Source organism: Mesocricetus auratus, unplaced genomic scaffold (genome assembly GCF_017639785.1).
Source record: "Mesocricetus auratus isolate SY011 unplaced genomic scaffold, BCM_Maur_2.0 Super-Scaffold_100021, whole genome shotgun sequence".
Taxonomy (NCBI): Eukaryota; Metazoa; Chordata; class Mammalia; order Rodentia; family Cricetidae; genus Mesocricetus; species Mesocricetus auratus.
Window position 1 is genome coordinate 18,184,765 of NW_024429202.1, and position 19,568 is coordinate 18,204,332.

General features: G+C 39.1%; 1 protein-coding gene across 4 annotated transcripts in view; it reads right to left on the reverse strand.

The window, feature by feature from the left end:
- Positions 1-83: 83 nt before the first annotated feature.
- The window catches only part of Col19a1 (collagen type XIX alpha 1 chain), a 313,664-nt gene continuing 294,179 nt past the window's right edge, over positions 84-19,568 (reverse strand). For 3 of the 4 annotated variants that reach the window (XM_013125565.2, XM_040729472.1, XM_021223306.2), the window contains 3 exons: positions 13,136-13,264; positions 7,445-7,522; positions 84-7,281 (listed from right to left, as the gene is read on the reverse strand). In XM_013125565.2, the coding sequence (XP_012981019.1) occupies positions 7,163-7,281; positions 7,445-7,522; positions 13,136-13,264 (326 nt within the window). In that variant the 3' untranslated portion in view covers positions 84-7,162. The remainder of the gene's footprint in view (positions 7,282-7,444; positions 7,523-13,135; positions 13,265-19,568) is intronic. The other variant, XM_040729471.1, reaches the window with a different exon arrangement.

The window sequence follows — 19,568 nt, forward strand, 5'->3', positions numbered from 1 at the left end:
TACAGTTCTCTATGGCACATTATGTAAAAATGGTGGATACTTTCTAGATGTATGACACAAAATAAACACGCAAAGAAACAATCTTTTCATCAAGGTGCTTTTATTTTAATTGGAGTGACATAAGCAAATACGGGGAAAGAAAAATCAAGTAATTAAACATGTTCCTCAGCCCAATAATATCATAGTCATAAGAAATACAAAAAATTAAATTTCAGATATCAGTTCACCCAACTGTTACACAAACCCGATGCATACTGAGGCTTTACAACAAGATCCACAGATACGGTAAGTAATGGTGAGAACGGCCACTTACAGATAGCTTATGCAAAACTAGCACATCTCAAATGGCAGGAACAACCAACTCACTGTATATTGCAGTTAAGCACTAATATTTGTTGAAAAACTTGCAAAGAAAAGTGCTTAGTGAATGCTCTCCATGAAAGATAGCTGCTAAACCCAGGCCGACCTGGGATGCATCCCTAGCAAAATAGAGATCTCCAGGTCTTTGATGTGGTTTTAAAGTTGGATAGTGTCCATCAGAGAACTTAAGAGGGGAATGTGTAGGTGATTGAAGTTGCGTAGAAACTGGCATATTAGTCAAGAGCAAATGGTTTCTGATTTATTTCTACTCAGTGCTCCCATGGCGGTATGATTTGATGCTTATTCCAAATAGCCAACAGTTTGGTTAAGAGGTATGAAAATTATTTTCCAATCTGAGCACATAAACTCACTGTAACTGTTTTTTGTGTGTCAGAAGAATATGAGTGAGTAGTCATATCATTTGGTGACCGACATGAAATACTTTGTATATTTCAAGCTGGTTTAACCAATATTCCTGTCCTTAAACATTATCAGATCTGACTCAAAATGTGCTTAATTTAAATCTGTGCTTCAAAGATCACCTGTGATGTGATTATTTAATTTTGAAGATATAGTGTTTCTGAGGTATAAAATCTCCAGGTTTAAAATTAACCAATATTGGTGGGACATCTCTCATGATACAAAAATTTTCAAATATCAAGAGAATTGCCTTTCAGCATGTTGGTAACCCTGGGAAAGGGAGTATAAAAACAGCACTAAAGATGAAATGCTAGTGAGTTATTTAATTTGGTACAAATGGAAAATGGCCATAAATATTTTTAAAACTGTAAGATAGTGTTTGTGCTTAAGACTTACAGGTTATAATATTTATGTAATAAAATACTTTCCAGATGTGTTTTTAGTGAACTTGTGATGTTGAACATTAAGTACCAATGGCTCAGTAAATATTAAATACAAATTGGCTGGTTATAATACTGTATATATAACACACATGCTCAAATGGTAGTTAGAAGGCTATTCAAAGAACTGTAATGTGTTCGATAGATCTGCTTATTGGAAAGAGGATGCTGTCTGATAAATATCTGTAGTCTTAATAAATGCCAATTTATTAAACGAACTTTTTGTTTCCCATGCTTTTGCATACTGCCTTTCATTCTACATTAGTAATGGGAGAGAACAAATAGGGGGAAATTGACTCCAAGAAACTTTCTGGGATTTGTGTCTTCTTTTCAAGTCTATTTTGATGTGTCTTATTTGGTCTCCAAGTTCACAGTTGCATATGAGAAGACAACAGTATTCTTTAGAAAGCACCCACTTAATTTACCATAAGGGACTATGAAGATAAGAATACTTAAGAACTGTTTAAGTCATTAGCTAGTCCATAAAGACATATGAAGTCAATGGCATATTTTGATATAATTGACTTCTGCTAGAAAACATACTATGTATTTAAGTACGTATTGCCACACACACTAAGGGACTTATTATATAAGGAAAGCTAATCATGATGCTTCTCAGCCTTTTAAGAGTTCTTTCTAGTCAAGAATCTGACTTGATTTTAATCTGTCAGAAGAGAGCATCATTTTGAGTTCACTAGGACTTTCATTTCTGTGTATAATTATCATCTGAAATATACTGAGCTTTTCATAGGCTACCAGAGAAGTAGATTATAAACTCAAACTAAGCCTTATAGTAGACCAGTCTCAGGGTCCCTGGATGTTGTGAGGCTTGCTCTTGGTGTGAGAGTGATTGTGAAGGCTCAGTGTGGCTAAAACCTAATAGAGTAGAACCATGATGGAACTCTGACCACTGAGAAGGACTAAAGCGGAGACACAGTGTTAAGAATTGCACCTTATAGTTCCCTGATTTAGAGTCGATTCCTTTATTGCTGAGAGAGGCAAGATGTTCATGATGCATAATAAAGCTAGAGGAACCAAGACCTGCAACCATCTATTCACTGGGATTTATAATAAAGTGAGTAGCAGATCGCTTAATGTGAGTGTAATAAAATTAAACTTTAAATAGCTGATGAGGTAAGATAGAGAACACACAAAATGGAGAAAATTATATCCCAAATATTATTTTTAAAATAAATAGTTACAAAGTATTACATAACACAATCTGAATTCAAATTCACTACAAGTATTTCTCCTCTAAATATACCTTAAGTATCAAGGCAAAATAAAAAGTTGTAAAATTGCATCTTTATGTTTGTAAGCTTGTTACGGTCAGGTAACACCCAGTCTTGTGTTACATTTTGAGTAGTTAGTCCTCAGTTTAGTGATGCCTAAATTACTAGCATTCACTTTGGACAAATCTGTGAAGCAGGTAGCTGACTTTTTGAGTCACACCATATATATTACTACTGGAATTGAACTTGAACATTTTTTCATGTAGCTGTTCCTTGCCAGACTAAATTTCATTTCTCCTTTTGAATTATTTTCTTGCTAGTCTAGTTTTTTGAATTAATGTTCTGTGTCTACTTGGAGCTGCATTAAATTTAACCAAACTGATGCAGTTAGTTTTCTACCTGATTTTGTTCAGTGAAATGTTGATATGATAGCCCCAGTTACATTAGTAAATGAAAACAGAAATAACCTCTCTTTCTGTGTCCTGTAACTCCCACTCATTGAACAAATTTAATATAACGAATGCTACTTTACACACTGACTGATGAAGAAATACAAACCAATGGGCTACAACATTACTCTGATGCACACGACTTAAAGGGTGATAATTAAACTCTCCTGGACTGTTTAATCTCCGAGAGAAGAGGAATAAAAAGGGAGTGTATGCCATGCTCTGAAACCAGGAGAGAAAACACCATGTGTTTTCATATGGTAGATAAGTCTAGACCAGTGTAGAAAATGATTTAAGAACAAGAGCAAATGTCATTCAAATAACCTCAACATCACTCTGCCCAATTCTCAGTCTTGGGATAGCAATACCAATGCTAGAAAAAGGATGGCATCAAAAAAAAAGAAGATGACAATTTGAAAATTAGTGTTCTTACTTGTTTTTTTAAAATAATGACATATTTCTAGAAAAATAGACATTGCACAAATTTAATTGCAAAATTTATCTTAAGCAATAATGAGTTCAGACATTGTCTACCATTTGTGTTAAGTTAAACGTGTTTCATTTGTCAAAAGAATATCTGCCCTGACTGCAAGGGAGGATGAATACTTAGGTGTATGCACATTAGTCACTAAAATACAATAGTAGCATAAAACAACCTTATAGCAAATTTTCATGTTGCATATGGGTATATACATAGTAAATAAATAAAAAGAAAACAACCAACAAATCAAAGGATGTGTGCCTGCCTCACAAAGATATGGAAAGTTCTGAAAACCACAGATGAACTAAATGAAATATAATTTACAAAGTACTTACAAAACAAAGAAAGTGCAAAGGCCAATGTCTGATTTAGCTGTCCACCAAACTATTCTAGGTTTCAGGCTTCTGTGAGTCTGCTCAGTTCTGAAAAAATTGCCTCAAACACCGTCTTGTGGACAAAGGGAGGCATATTGTAAGCTTCTCAGAAATGGGGAAGGCTGCAGAAGCAGGAGAGCTAAACCTTATTAACTGCCTAAGACATAGCCATAGAAATTGTTTCATAAACTCAACATCAAGTGGCAATTTGTACAGGCAGTATATCATGAAATAATTCCTTAAGTGCTATAAGTCAGCAAATTTTAAATTTTCAAACTGTATCATGAAATACAGGAAAAAACCCCACAAGAAATTGAAGTCATTAAACAGCTCTTGTCAAAGCAAGACGTTGAAAAACTCAAGACTGACTGTGCTCGTGCTGTGGTTAGAAGTAGTGGCTAAAGCTCTCAGTTAGCAACAACGGTGGGCACATGCCCAGGTCACTCTTCTCTCTTTTCTTTTGATTCTAAGAAAATTTAACTGAGACTAGATCTCTACATAGGAATATTTCTACCAAAAATTGCTAACTGAACTGGCATAAAATTTAGGACTTGTTTATTGAAAACAGTCAGTTCTAATATTGTCATGATAGCCTGCAATTATTAAATGAGACAAAAGTAGTAATTCTTCTCTCTTGCTATACTGAACTAAATAGCTTTTTTTTATTTTAATGAGGCCAATGATTATTTAGAGGGACATTTCCTATCCTACTTTGGGGACAAAATTATCCTGTTTATTTTTATGAAGGGTTGAGTATCTGCCAATCTCTTTGTTATGTTATCTAGACCAAGTATTCATTGTAGCCCTTTGTTATGAACAGAGCTGAGGAAGAGAAAAAAAACATTTTCAAGATAAATAACAGTAGATTGAGGGGTTGTGCTATATAATCACAGTCCCATCTCTCTAGTTATGCCAGACTTAGTCACATGGCCCAGTTTTTTTAAAAAATGAGCTTGAATCATGGTGACAGGCCACTTCTCAATAGTTACCATGTAACATATTTTATCTCCCACACTCCTCAAGTTACGTGAACAAATCTAAATCCCTGAAACAGGAACAAGCCAGTCATACATTCACAGAAATTAGAAAAAGGAAGAATAATAGCTATACAGTTTGTAAGAAAGGTTTCTGTTCTGTGGAACTCAAGTGAGTACAAGTGAATATAATTTACAAAACAAGAAAATGAACTGCATCTTTTTTATACATATGAATTGACCAACCAAGAAACCCCCAAATGCACTGATCACCAGCCAAATGTTCAGGAAAACATTAAAATTACAAAATGAATATTTTTGCATAAGCCAAAAGGCAAAAGGATAAATAGCCTGTCAATTAATATGAAAAATAATCTTTGAAAACATATAAAAAGTCTTAGCTTTACAGCAAATTCAAGTAAATTAATATGTACCAGGTAAGTTCTCAGAAAATTCAACAAATTGAAAGCTCAAAATATACACATAGCACCATCTTTTCACCTTATGTACATTTGGGGGGGTAAATTATCATTTGATTATGAAGATACATATGCAAATGTTTGCATATTCCAATTTTGTGAGTTTAAAACACAGCACCATCGAAGGTATTGCATAAGAAAGAAAATAAAGGAATAAGCAATACAGTGCTTAAAACATTGAAAATAAATAAAGTAGACTTGGAAAATAAATAAACTTGGGTCGAAATATACAGTAAAACTCAATATTAAAGACCTAAAAACCTATATTTATGCACAGCCATGTTGGCAGTACCTGGCCAGCGGCTCATCTATTTGTAATGAAAGCCAGTTCAAATCATGGGTGCATTAAAAAAAAAACTGCCGTATGGCAGGTATGCTTCCCAGGAAAACCATTCACAGCTTTCCCCACTCTGAGTGGGCTTGCCTTTCTAAACTCATTGTTTCAACTAATAGACAGAAAGCATCAGGCATCACCCTATCCTGTGGAATATGTGCTGCTTCTTGAGGTGTCAACTAGTCCCTGTGACCGGAGGGCTCTGGTGGTGCATGCTCAGCTTCTGTGGGATCCAACCAGCTAGATCCCAACAACATCCTTGTGCTAAATATTCTAGAAAAGTCAGTTGTTTCCCACAAAAAGTTTCTCCAAACAATGAGTAAGTAGGAAGTAACAAAAAAAAAGTTAGGTAATTCAGTTAAGCCCGCCGGAATTTTGCTTCCTTTCAGAGCACATTTGCTTTATCTTATTTTTCCCCCCAGAGCTCAAGACAGAACCCAAGGCCACGAGCTTCACAGTAAAGTGCTCTACACTGAGCTAAATCCCCAAACCTAGAACGCATGGTTTTGAAGCAAGCGGCAACCTTCACACGGAGTCTCCGGCTTTTCTTTGCTGAACTGGACCTCTTTCTTAGGAACATTGTCTCCGATGGACGGTGTGTGCTTCATGTACGCACATGCGTTTGCTGACGCTTCAACCTCCAGCCATTACAAAGCTTGTGCTTTGCTCTGATAGCGGGTCCTGGGGATCACAAAGCCAGAAGACTAATGCATAAAAGAGCACAAAGGTCTTGTCAGGCTACTGAAGCTTGTCAAGTACTTGGTACTTTGCCTTCACCGCCAAACACCTCTTAAAGAAAAACCACTCTCTTGCCACCTGGAAGACACATTGACGTGAGCGTAGCGTCAGTTTTGTTCTTCGTTTTTCACGTAGCGTAAGTTCATGTCCACGAGGAGTGCTTCAAATTGAGCTCAAAGCCTGGAAGTCACAAAATCATTTCAACAGTTGACTATGATGAGTTTGGGGGGCTCCCTGATAAAGAGTCTCCCGTAGGTTTTTTTTTTTGAAAAATAAGTTAAAAGTGCATCTCTTATTGCCTATTTTTTCTGTATAAATAGAACGAATGTAGGATGGTGTAGACTTCTTGCAAAAGTCAGTCACAGGACAGTCAGCAGCAGTAAAGTACTGTCTCAATCTTAGGAGAGCAGAAAGATTTGAAGCAACAATAGTAAATTTAAATATGAAGAAGGCATCAAGATAAATTTGAAAAATGAAAGTTCAGAAATCCAGGTCTAATTATGTTGGTGAGTCTACAAAGTCTATGTCGTCTGCGTACCAAGTAATCTCATGTGACTTCTCATGTGACTTCTTCTGAAGAACCGGTGACAAGCTCACCTGCATGTTTTCACATCACATGAAACTGAGTAGAACTCAGAGCCACGGTAAAGCGAAACGTAGGGAACAAAGATGGGAAACACCTGAACATTCTGACTTGCAATTACCGTCAGAATAGGATTCAGATGGCGGCTTTGGATGTCTGCCCTACATCAGGGGGAAAAAAAAGAAAAGAAAAGCAGTCCAGACATCGCAAGCCTTGAGAGCACGTGGCTGTAAAGCACGCATTGACAGCTCCAATGGCATGGAGATATCACCAGGAACGAAATCTTCCTTTGTAGTCTTCATTTTGCACCTGCCTGCTGATGGACAGGAGATACAGGATAGAGGCAGTCTTCTGGGTTACATCTTCCACTGGGTCCTGGGGGTCCTTGAGGCCCCGGGGCACCTGGCAAACCCACTGCTAATGAAATGAAATACACCATGAGAATGCAGGTCACAGGTGGATCCTGCCTGCCTCCCTGTCTCCAGCCGCCATGGGTCATTCGATTGACCAGGTGAAATCCACAGGGGAGAAGAGACCTGTTTTGGGAGGCCTGCATATGTAAAGATAACATGCCTATTACCTGAAGATCCAGGAAGACCTGGACTCCCTGGCAGCCCAATTCCAGGTTCACCTCTTTCTCCCTTCTGTCCACGGTAGCCTGAGTGAGAGATGAATACAGAGTGAGACATGAAAAGAAGAATATTCAACACTAGCCTACACATGACAGTACTGTTCTCTGAGTCAGGCTGTTTGTGTTGTTTCTTCATGAATCTTACATTAATATTCTTCTCATACTTATCATGCATCAGGCTGAGTACAACAAAGCACAGAGAATCTGATAGCTATGCGGCTGATATATAAAGTTAAAGCAAAGCAAGCTTTTGATAGTGAGGCTTGCTTTTAAGAATAATAAAAATAGGCCTGGTGGTGGTGGTGCAAGCCTTTAATCCCAACACTTGGGAGGGAGAGGCGGGTGGTTCTCTGTGAGTTCAAGGCCAGCCTGGTCTACAAAGCTAGTTCCAGGACAGCTAGGTCTGTTACACAGAGAAACACTGTCTCGAAAAACCATAAAAAACTAACAAAAGCAAATCTTCAAAAATACATTGTAAATACTTGGGGACTTCCCAGTCTCTTATGTTCTAGCATTGTTAAAATTTCTGGTACTTTACATTTATAAACTGTCATAGTAAAGCATTTTGTGCTGCTAAGTGCTTTGACTCAAATCTGTATTCTGCTAACCTTGAAAATATGAGTTGTTTATTCTTTTTTATTTCATCTAGTTATTATTAATTAATTGATTGTTCCTTTTGCTTAATAAAGTCTGTTTCTTATGCTGTCTTATTCTCAGATAAGACAGAATTCTTTCTGCATATTTCTTTCCCATTTCCTGTACCTGGGCTCGCATCATCATTTCTGTTGAAGCAGCTCACACAGCTATCATAGACACGTAAGAGAAGGAGTGAACAATAGATTTAATTATGTTTAAAATATGATAAATGTGAAATGGATAACATATGCTGAGCGAAGAAACAACATACACAGCATAAACTGGCTTCTGAGGGGGTTGCATTCATATGGACACACACACACACACACACACACACACACACACACACACTGTGTTCAACTTCCTTGGTTCTGGCTCACTAACTGAACTGCTGAGCCCTTCAGCCTTTTCAACTTACAATCTTGTCTTCTTATTTCCAAAGGCCTCCACTACTAATCATTTTGCTAGGTCAGAACTGTCTTAGGACTATCAACTATGCTGTGGGTCACTGGATTAAAATGGGGAAAATGTTTTCCTTGATTTAGAAGCTGGTAAGACCTAAACTTTAAAAGCTCAAAAAGAAAATCAATGACTCCCAGTATTGTCCTTTTAAAATTGACGGGAATGGGTATGTAGACTAGATCCTCCCCCTTCCATCCTCCCCATTCTCCTCGTTATCTTCCATTAACTCTACATGCAAGGTTCTTTCTGAAATGGGAGAGGCGTGTAAGTATGCCAACCTATTTCTTAAGGTTTTAATCACTCCCTTAAAAAATCAACTACATATTATAACAGTTCTGCAAAAGCTCATCCAAGAAGGTGAACTTTGATAGGAAAGTTTGTCATCATTTATCTAGAAGAATTCTGCAGGATTAGGCTTTTCAGGCCCATTGCTCTTGAGATGTGGCAATCAGGCTCCATGTTGCAGATCCCTTCCAGGAGTGACAGAACTCTGAACAGTGTTTTCTCCATGCACAGTGGGAAAGCAACACCCACAGACCCCGTAGAAGGACTAAAATAAAAATTCTATAGAATTGCTTTTGACTTCAACAAGACATCAGTAATGACCCACTTGGGAGTCTCAGAGGATACAAACAATATGGTCCCTTCCAGAATCTTCTCTAATAAGCATTCACTGCCCTTTGGGGAGATTGGGTCCCTGGAAGAACACCCTCGGGCTTTCATTAGTAAGTCTTCATAGGGGAATGGACTCTGCTGGCACATCGTTGATGGCCTCATATCAATTTCTTCCTTGCTTCTACAGTACCCTGCTTTGCAGAACAGGCACAGGACTCTTTGCGAGGTCTTTGATTTCTTTTTTAATCCTTCACTAGACATTGAAGACAATGAAGGTGATAAAAGGACTCCTTTTATGGTGTGTATTTCAAATTGCCACTTAATTTAAGTTAAAAATGGCTTTCTTTCTTGACAAGTACTGTTAAGAACTCATATAGCCTTTAGGCAATTCCTACAAATGAACCATCATTAGACAGAATTCCAAATGGCCAGTGTACCTGAGATATAACTTAACAGACACACTTCCTGTCCCTTTCTGCACAGTGTTTTGCACTTCAGTATTCTGTCAGCCTCAATTGTCACAATGAAGAGGGCTAATGCAGCCAATGTCATTTATGGCTGGGCTGGCTGCTTTTGCCCTGCTTTTTAAATTGAATAAAGAAGAGCATTGAAGGCATATATATATATATATATATATATATATATATATATTAAATGGCTTCATCCTCCAAGAGCTTCATATTTACTTGTTACTGGAGAAAACCTTCAGTTTCTAATGTCAGCCCAGAGAAGCAACAAAAATGTGGCTGCTGCCTTCTCACCTGCTTCTCCTCCTGCCTCTCCCCTTCTCTCCTCCCCTCCGTCATTTCCCTCTCCTCCCCCTCCTTTCATGAGATTTCCTTGCGGCTTGTAGGGTCATCATACAGTATGACTATCAGCAAAATTCTTTTAAATCAATAAAAACAAATCTCATTTGTTTTTTTGTAAACTTCATTTTTCTGCTGTATTTCTAGCAAACTGAACACTTCAAAAAGGTGAAATGTCAATCAACAGCTTCCAGTCAAGCTCTATTCACTGTCAGAAGCCCCCTGGGTGGGGGGACAAAAGCCGAGGCAACAACTTCTAAGTGTGTTTGTTGTCACAAACTCTGGTGGGACAGAAGTTTTGTCCATTTTAGGAGAACTTGCCTTAAAGAAACTGGAAATCATGTGGGGGCATTCCTTCAAACTCAAGAATCGCCCTCAGATCTCTATTAGAAGTCTAGTCTTGTGATGTACACAGCAGCACGCTAAAGCCACAGAAATCTCTTGCAAAAGGGAAGCCCCTCATCCTTTGATCAGTTGGCTACAAAGCGAATATGAGTCTTGTTTTCAAAAACCTCGCTAACACGGTTGCCTTAGAATTGCCTCTGACTGAGACCTTCCAGACTGGCTTTCCATCACCTGGGAAGGTGCCTGGAGCTATGAGCACGTGTGGGAGAGGTGTCTCCAGCAGGAATTCTGTTTTACTAGGTCAATGTATTTTCCATCGTGTATGTTGTCTTAGACTACAAAGACTTTGGATCCATCCAAAGGTTTCCACTGATATCAACTGGTGGGGCTTGAGTATCACATGTTCAGATGTCATTTAAAGGTCTTTCCAGTTCTCTGGCTTCAGAAGAGACCCAATGAATAAACTATAATACCTTCCCTTTATGTGTATACACACAATAGGATGCCTGAGTCTACACATTTTCCTTTTCTTCAACTATGAGTCAAACCTCCTGACCTAAGATAAATGGAAGATGGATACTTAAGAAAACTACAGTGTTTTTTAAGCTGAGCAATGAGGCCAAATCTTATGCTGACTACCCATTTAACTTCATGTGACTCATGTCTTCATAATAATCAGGTACAGTAGGTTTTCTTTTACTGTGAGTTTGGAGTTTGGCGAAAGGACTTTTTGGTAGCTACTTCCTCCGGGCTGTCCATTGCGGAATGGTAACTGGATGTGGGCAGACTCATCAGCGACAAGAACAACTAGAGAAATAATGATCTTTGCAGAAGAGTTACACATCTGTGCTCAAGTGGCTAGGATTGGATATTCAACCCCTGATCACAAATCTACAAAAGTTGCCATAAGTCTTCAATCACCAGTCTATGCAAACATCCTTCAGTTAGCCTCCTGACAGCGTGGCCCATTGGGACAAAATGGTTCTCATCTTCTGGTCAGTTATTTCAGCATTCTAGGTCTTTCTCTACCACCTTGCCTTTGGACTAACTGGCTTTTCTCTTGGGGCTCCAACCACGACAGGCTCATCACTCAGACTAGCAACCTCCTTCCTTGCTAAGCCTTCAGTAGCTGATAGTGTCTCTTTCATTGGAAGGAGTTTCTACTGCTCCCCAGTCTCCATACTGACTGCCTCCAAATGCCCAGAGACAACCGTCTCTGGTAAGCTGAGGAACTCAAGCTTTGGGTAAGCTTCCAAGGCTTCCCCTTTCCTCCATAGACTAGCATAGCATTGTGACTGAGTGTATATCATTACAAACTTCAGCCAGAATCAAGAAACCAGGGATTCATCTTCTTCATGAAGTGGAGTCTTGTGACTAATTCTGAGAATGGTTTACTAGTGTCTGCTCTTCTGTCCCTATTGTGTACAGGAATTGGGAATGTGGGAGTGTGGGATGTTCTGTCTGTCCTCCAGCAGACAGATGGTAATTAAAAATGGATTCTGGAGTAGAATTTAATTAAACTCCAGGAAGGCAAACTTCCCAGAATGCTTAGGAATAACTTTGGTGGTAGTAGAGATACCTCGGGCTACAGTTTCTCTAATCTTGTTTCTTATAGTTCATCCTTACTAAATTTGGCATCTTTCTTGTCAGAATTCATGAGTCATCTCAATGTAGGCCTAACTAGTTTGTAGATTGTTATTTTTTTAACAGAATAGCTGTGTTAGAATAACTGAATCAAGCCAAATTTAAGAGCATTTGTCTTTTCATGCTGTTATCAGTAGGACACTTTTTATTGCCAAGCTAAGTTTGTCTTTAAAGACTTTAGAAGTCATACAAAGTTCACAAGTCATCATAATTACCTGCCTAAGACCCACCCAAGATAAAGCTATCCAAAAATTTTGGCATAGATTGAGTAGATGACCTACCCCTTACTGGGAAACTATTGCCAGTAGCTAGTTGCTGGAGAAGGAGGACTCCTTCTTAATGGAGGATGTGGCCATTAGTATGTCCTACATGTTCCAGGGGATGACTCCACCCCTGTGCACATATGGGTAGCACTAACTAGACTTATGGGGGTACTTCAATGGAGAGTTGATATCACTACATTCCACTGTATACATTTGTGAAATTAACAGAAACGAATAAAGATTCAAAGAAGATTATGTCTATACCTTAAAAGCTACCATCTTCAAAACTCTACTATGCAATCACTCTAAACTCCCCCCAGTTTGGTGTTAGCCACAAATGACTGTTAGTGACAGATTTTCTTAATAAGACTCTTTCTTCAGTTTCTTCAAACCTCTGTGAAGAAGAGTCTTGCCCAGTAGTAAGATGGAGAGAGAAACAACTCTAGGATTCCTATATAACAACTATAGAGCAGTAGAGAGCATTGCCGTTATTGTTACACCAGATACTATTTTTTTTTTGGTTTTTACGAGACAGGGTTTCTCTGTATTGTTTTGGAGGCTGTCAGTCCAGCCCAGCCTCGAACTCACAGAGATCCGCCTGGCTCTGCCTCCTGAGTGCTGGGATTAAAGGCGTGCGCCACCACGGGCCCGGCCACCAGATACTATTAAAATAAGCTTAGAGTAGCAGGCATATCAGTCTTAAATTTGAAGTAATAATATTTGTCACTAGAAAATAAAATATTAACAGGATAATTCTTAACGAGCCCATTTCATACATATCACACATATATGTTGTAATTGCAATGAGCATGTTATAAATATCGAGGATTAAAAACATGGCACATACAATATTACAATTGCAGTCTTACCTTGGGGTCCTGGGTCTCCTGGGGGTCCGGGTAACCCATCCTTCCCTGGTGGGCCAGGTCTCCCATGAGCTTGAGCAGATAGCATTGCTGCTGGCAGCTTAAGCTGGGATAGAAACACCGCCATCCTCTCTTCATTCATGAAAGAAAAAGATACATCATGTCACTGAAATGTCTTTATGTCAAAGTATTTCTGAATGCTTTTATAAGAAGTTGAAAAATCCATTTCTTATTTAAACACATATTATATACCAACTAGTCTGACTGCTGCGGCTTTGATAAAACAGGATCAGTTGCATGCAGTTGTTTGAAGACAGAAGCAGAACAGCCAGGTTGATCAGAGTGTCTAGGAATTACTAGTGTTCCTGGAACCCATTAGTGGAGTGACCAGAACATTTGTCTAATTAACTTGGTTATGGCTTGTGGAGAGAAGTTTGGTTCATGTTTTTATGTAGGGCACTTTCTAGCCCTGTGTTGAATGTGTAGCAATTTGACATATAGCCACCGATTCTTTACCACCCTTCCATGATTAGAACCCAACCCTGTGTTTTGAGTCATGACTGGATTTACTTTTCTTATGAAAAGAAAAACAAAAGCAGAATGGACAATGTGTAACCGGAAAGCATGGTTCGTAAAAGAGCTTTCCAGTGGCTCTTCAGTTGCTAACCCTGGAGGGAGTCCGTTGACATGCAGGAGGATCACTCACGTGATATTGCCTTGTGGCAACTATGCTAGAGAGCTCAAAGGTGCCCATCCTTCCCCAGGAAAGCATTAAAATGATAGGAACCTCACTTGACTGGGGTCCTATCTGTGACCTCACTACAGAACTATAGGACTAAGCAACCCTTCGAGCTGTTGGCACATTTATCATGTGAACAAATGGGTATACAATCTTCCACTTCACTCACATGTATAGGAATTGCATTTTCTTACATGACAACAGATAACTCATGTTGCAGGTGACTTGAACAACACTGCATTTTTCAGCAGAGGCATTTAGTTACTGAAAAGGTGTCATTGGCTTCATTTCACCATTTAAGCTCGAGACTAGGCAAAAGTGTCACAAGTAACTTTTACTTTTTAAAGAAGGAATCCTATACGCCCTCATTATGATGCATTTTTCTGGTTGTATTTCCAGTTAGTGAGTCATCTGTTCAATCAGGTTGGCAGAAAGAAGGGTGTCTAATTTTGTAAGAGGAAAATATACTCAGCATTGCTGCAGGTGAGAAACCTCTCTCTGAATTTTAGTGGCAGCCATAAAAACAACAAAATATTTCTGTGTGTCTCTGGGAGCCTAAGAAAACACTGGGCCAGCAAACACAAATTATAGGCAATGGAGGGATACATCTTAATGAATTAAGCCCTTCCTAACACAGATGCTTTCCCAAGGGACACATCATAGGCATTGCCATTTATTCATTTAGCAGACTGCCTGGAGCACAGTGCTGTGTAGACGGGTCCTGGATAAAGTGCTCGGGAGTGACAGAGAAGATTAAGTGAGCACACCTCCTCGGGGCTCATCGTCAGCTCATGAAAGCACCCTTCTCCTTCTAGTTGGTGCGGTGGGCTGCAATTGCCAAGTCTTAGACAGTTACTAATGTCATGGTACTTTGAGATAAAAGCACATATGCAATGCTGAAAGTAGCATGTCGGGGCTTAGGGGGATGACTCTCGGGGAAGGGTGATTCCTTACGCACAAGCGTGAGGACTCCAGTTCAGATCCACGGCATGCCTGTAAAAGCTGTGAAGGTTTCTGTGCATCTGTAACCCAAGTGCTGGGAGGTCAGAGACAGGAAGATGACTTGGACTTCTAGCGATCAGCCTAGCAAAGAACTCAGTCTAGGTTCAGTGAAAGACCATGTCGTAGGGAATAAGATGGAGGGCAGACGAGGAGGACATTTGACATCCTCTGTGGTCTTTGTGCAAGCACATGGTCACGTGGGGCACACACCAGCCAACTGCTTCCTGCTCTGCATACACACACACACATGACCCCCTCCATACACACAAGAAGAAACAAGAAAATTGGCGTGTTAATGAGACTTAGAAGAGCCACAAAATAAGTTCAAAGACTGTAAGTATGAAAATATAAGAATTTTTCATTTAAAATTAATTTCTGATCAAGGTTAACTTAGTTAACTAAGCATTCTTTATTTCATTTTTAAGTAAAAATATGTTCCTTCGATTCAGGGTCTCATGCAGTCCAGGCTAGCCTTGAACTCCTGGGATCCCAGCTGTGACTCCCCCACATCTGGCTAAACATTCTCTGTAGCAGAGCTTTGCATTAGGGATTGTGGGCTTTGTCCAGGAATTATAGAATTCAGTCACTGAAACAGATCATTTGAGTAAGAAATATTATGTTTTTATAGGGCACACATATTGTAAAGGACATTTCTAATCTGGTGTCTCAAACTATTCTAAAACAGCTGAGCACCTTCAACTCAGCCCGAGACATCAGATTAGAAATCTGTCAGCTCATGCAAGATATTTCTTGTCACTCTTGAGTTGTTATTAATTTCAGACAGAGCTTTGCTCAGTTAAATTTTATCTCAAGAGCATACTCAGTATTTTAGTCTTGAATTCATTTTGAGAAAATCATGAATTCTCTTATAAATAAAATCTGCCATGGGGCTCCTTAAATTTAGTTTGCTTATATTCTATATATTGGCATTATAAAAAGCTAATATATGGGTGATTAATTTTTAAAATACAAAACTAGAAGAGGGCATAGTCTTGTCATGATGAGAAGAAATACGGTGGTTAATGTTTCTCCTCACCACACAATTTTTTAAAAAAACCACAACTATTCTTAGTAATTCAAATGATACCATTGGTAAAACTGACTTGTGGCTGAGATAGCTCAGCTCGTAAGGGTGCTTGGCACTACCCCTGACTGCTTGAGTCCAGTCCCTGAGATCCATACGGTAGAAGGAAAGTACAGACTCCTACAAATGTCCCTCTGGCCTCCACACCTGCACACATGCTGTGGCACATGTGCTAACACACACAGGTGTCCATGTGAATGCACACACCAATAATTTAAATGGTTACTACCTTTAACGCTTAAACAGAAATATTTGCCACCCTAATTTTTTTCTCTGTAGCATATGAAGTAAATTTACAAGTATTTTGTTTTGGGAGGTTTTTAAAATCATTGTAGCAAAACACAATTATTTTAAACAATTACTTCTAGCTGCAAATGAACTGGCTTTAAGCTACACTAGGAAACAGTCATTTAGCATAAGCTAATTACCTCTTCTGAACCCTACCTTAATGCTCTATAATTGAAACTAATAGTTTCTTAGCAGCTAAGCATCTCAATGAATTGTGAAGGCCTGTATTCTTAATTGCCTTCCCTCTGTTTTCAGGGCTCCTCAGTCATTTAAACTGGTTTTCATCTCTGCTTTCTAATGAGGCAGAAAATTAAAGACTTTAGAAGAGGTGTACATAAACCATTAATATTCCACCTGCCTGGGCAAAACAAGAGACAGCAGTCACAAGGGCCCAACAGTCTGACAGACTGAGGACTTGGCCTCCATGGAGAATGAAGTCCCAGTGACAATGCAGACATTAACATTAATTGAGGAAGTAAGGGACATTCAGGTGTCACCCTGTCCTCCTCTGCCTTTTGCTTCACAAATAGAATTTGTAACTTATTTTTTCAGAGAAAAACGGATCTTTCCTCCTAACACCCATTCACATGTTGAATTGCCCACTTTCTTAGTATAAGCCCTTTCGATACTCCACTGCAGAAACAGCTACATGATAGATCACGGGAAATCCTCACTATTTGATAATATTGTTATCTTTTAGCCTTAATGTTAAAGAATATTCACTCACAGGTATTAATGATAGTCAATGCTATAGGAAAACAATATATTTATTTACCAGAGAGAGAGAGAGAGAGAGAGAGAGAGAGAGAGAGAGAGAGAGAGAGAGAGAGAGAGAGAGAGAGAGAGAGAGTCGCACAAACCAGGAGTTAGAATCATGGCTGGCTTCCAGGAGAAAAGGGAGGTTCCTTTTTCTTTCACTTCCTTTTGTATCTACCTGTGTCAGTTTACATGTCCCCGCCCTCATGGGCAGATAGCTTTGTGGGGTTCACTCCTACACACAGGATTACTTATCTGTTCTGGAGATCACTTTTTGAGTCCTTTTCCATGGATTTCCTGAGTGTCTTTTAACTATGGTAACTAAAATTAAATGCAGTTTTCTCCTATGGGGCAATGCAATAGTGATTTCTTGTGATATCTGAATTATTTCTCAGTTTCTTTTTAATTGTTATTACATATTATGGACTATTTATTTTGTAGTCCATAACGTTATATTTGTTCACAGTCTTTGTAAGCATGAAGATTTGAAATGTAGTCATGGGTAAAGATAGTCGATTGAACACACACATCTGCTTTAAGTCTCCCATGGATGCTCAGAAAAAAAAAACAAGATAATTTGAAAGTCATAAAACTCAAGAATAAGGAGACTCTAAATGGAAAAAGTAGCAACACGACTTTGGAAGCCGAGGATCAGATAGTTGAGGGATACTTGTCTTGGTAAAAGTCAAGAAAACTGAGACTTTATACTGAGAACAGAAACCCCACCAAATTTAAAATGCAAATTCTAGAGACCAAATTCGGTATACAAGTTATCTCTGGAAGTGGGGGCAAAGGAAAGGATTTGAAATAAAGTAAATAGATCGAAAACTCAAGTGTAAAGTAGGTAGAAATCTTTCTCTAAAAAGCTAGGTAGTTAGACTTCCCCAGCCCCAGCAACTAAAGGGTTCCTTTCTAAAAGGGAAGGGGCTGGGGGAGGAAAGGGAAGGGGGAAAGTGAGGTAATTGTGTTTTCATTAAAATGTAAAATGAATAAATAAAGGGGAGATAGACTATCTCTGTATTGACAAGCCCAGACTTCAGCAAGACTCTGACTTTAATACCAAAAAAAAAATAATAAGCGAACCCCTAAGATACTTACTGCTGAGCTGGCAGCCAAGGTAGAGAATTGAAATGCCCCATGGAGAGACTTAAAGACACTGGAATTGAGAGACCTTCATTTAGAATGCCAGGCTAGCTACCCTATGTGAAAACCATGGTTGGCAAGTCCTGCATTCACTCACAACTGCCAGTTAAGTGTTTCAGAACCCATTCTTCTGTATGAACAGACAGCCACAGATCACAGGGGATGGAGAGAATCCTATAAGCCACATGACTGACTCTGTCTGAGTCCCTGGCAAGCAGAAGCTGCAAATGGAAGAAACAGAGTATGTTGTAGAAAACATTTGCTGTATCTCCCATGACGTGTCTGTTGGATGATGTGTATATGCGCAAATACATACACACTTACATTTATCTTAGTTGTAGAGAGGAAAGAGATGTTCCCTGGAAATAGGAAAATGGGATAATAAATTATACTCATTCATTTACATGTATGTGAAAATGGAGAAAGCACTGGCTTCCTGAACACTGAAATCCAAAGGCAGAAATAATTTTAACCTTCCTGCTCTCCTGTAGGTTGGAGTTTGAGGGTTTAAAGAATGGAAAGATTACAGTTAGTTTGTATACACCACTTCATAAGTTTTTCCATATAAATGTAAATGCTTAAGTGTTAAATGGTGAGGTCATGGCAAAATCTATACTTCTCTGATATGCTAAGCCTCTAATTTAATTTAATTTAATTTAATTGGCAGCTGCTAAGTTCTCATAAGGACAAATGATGCTAAAATGCATCTATTTCTGCTCTTTGTGGTCACCCTGTTTGCAAAACAGCCTTGACATATTGGCCAATCAAAGTGGGAATTTAACTTCAGAGTGAATGCATATTTGGATCATGGAGAATCACCTTCCTTCATTTGTTTGGTTTGCGAAGAAGCATTTAACATGCTGAAGGACAGGGTAGTGGCTTGGAGTATAGACCCCATGGCGAGAAGCCTATGAGGTCTAAGAAATTCAAAGGGATTGATAAATCCCTGGAGGAGAGCTTGGGTCCTGGTGTAGGGTTTCACACAAAGAGTCACCTGGACACCAGGACAGTGAATAAAGCATACAGCAGGCTCTCCCAAGGATTACTTTGGACTCTTGCTGAAGAGGGAGGACCCTTCCTGAGGCTGTGGACAGTCAGGTATGTGGAGAGCCTGCGTCAGCCTCCACTGACACCTTCTAGAGAAGCTTACTAGAGTGAAACTGCTAAGATGGCTGTAGATGGGTGTGACTGAGCCCCAGCACTGACTGTACTGTGCTAGTTCACCGAAACTGCTTAAAAATGTGATAACCAATCACCCCATTTGGAGAGAGGGCTTTGTGGAAAAGGACACTGACCTTACAGTGCTATAATTTGTGAAAACGAAGTTCTGCTTTTTTTTCTTTTCTTCTTGGAAAATGGTGTTCAGAAGCCATGGGGAAAAAATCAAAAAGACTGAACGGAAATGGTTTGAGGGCAAATGAGCT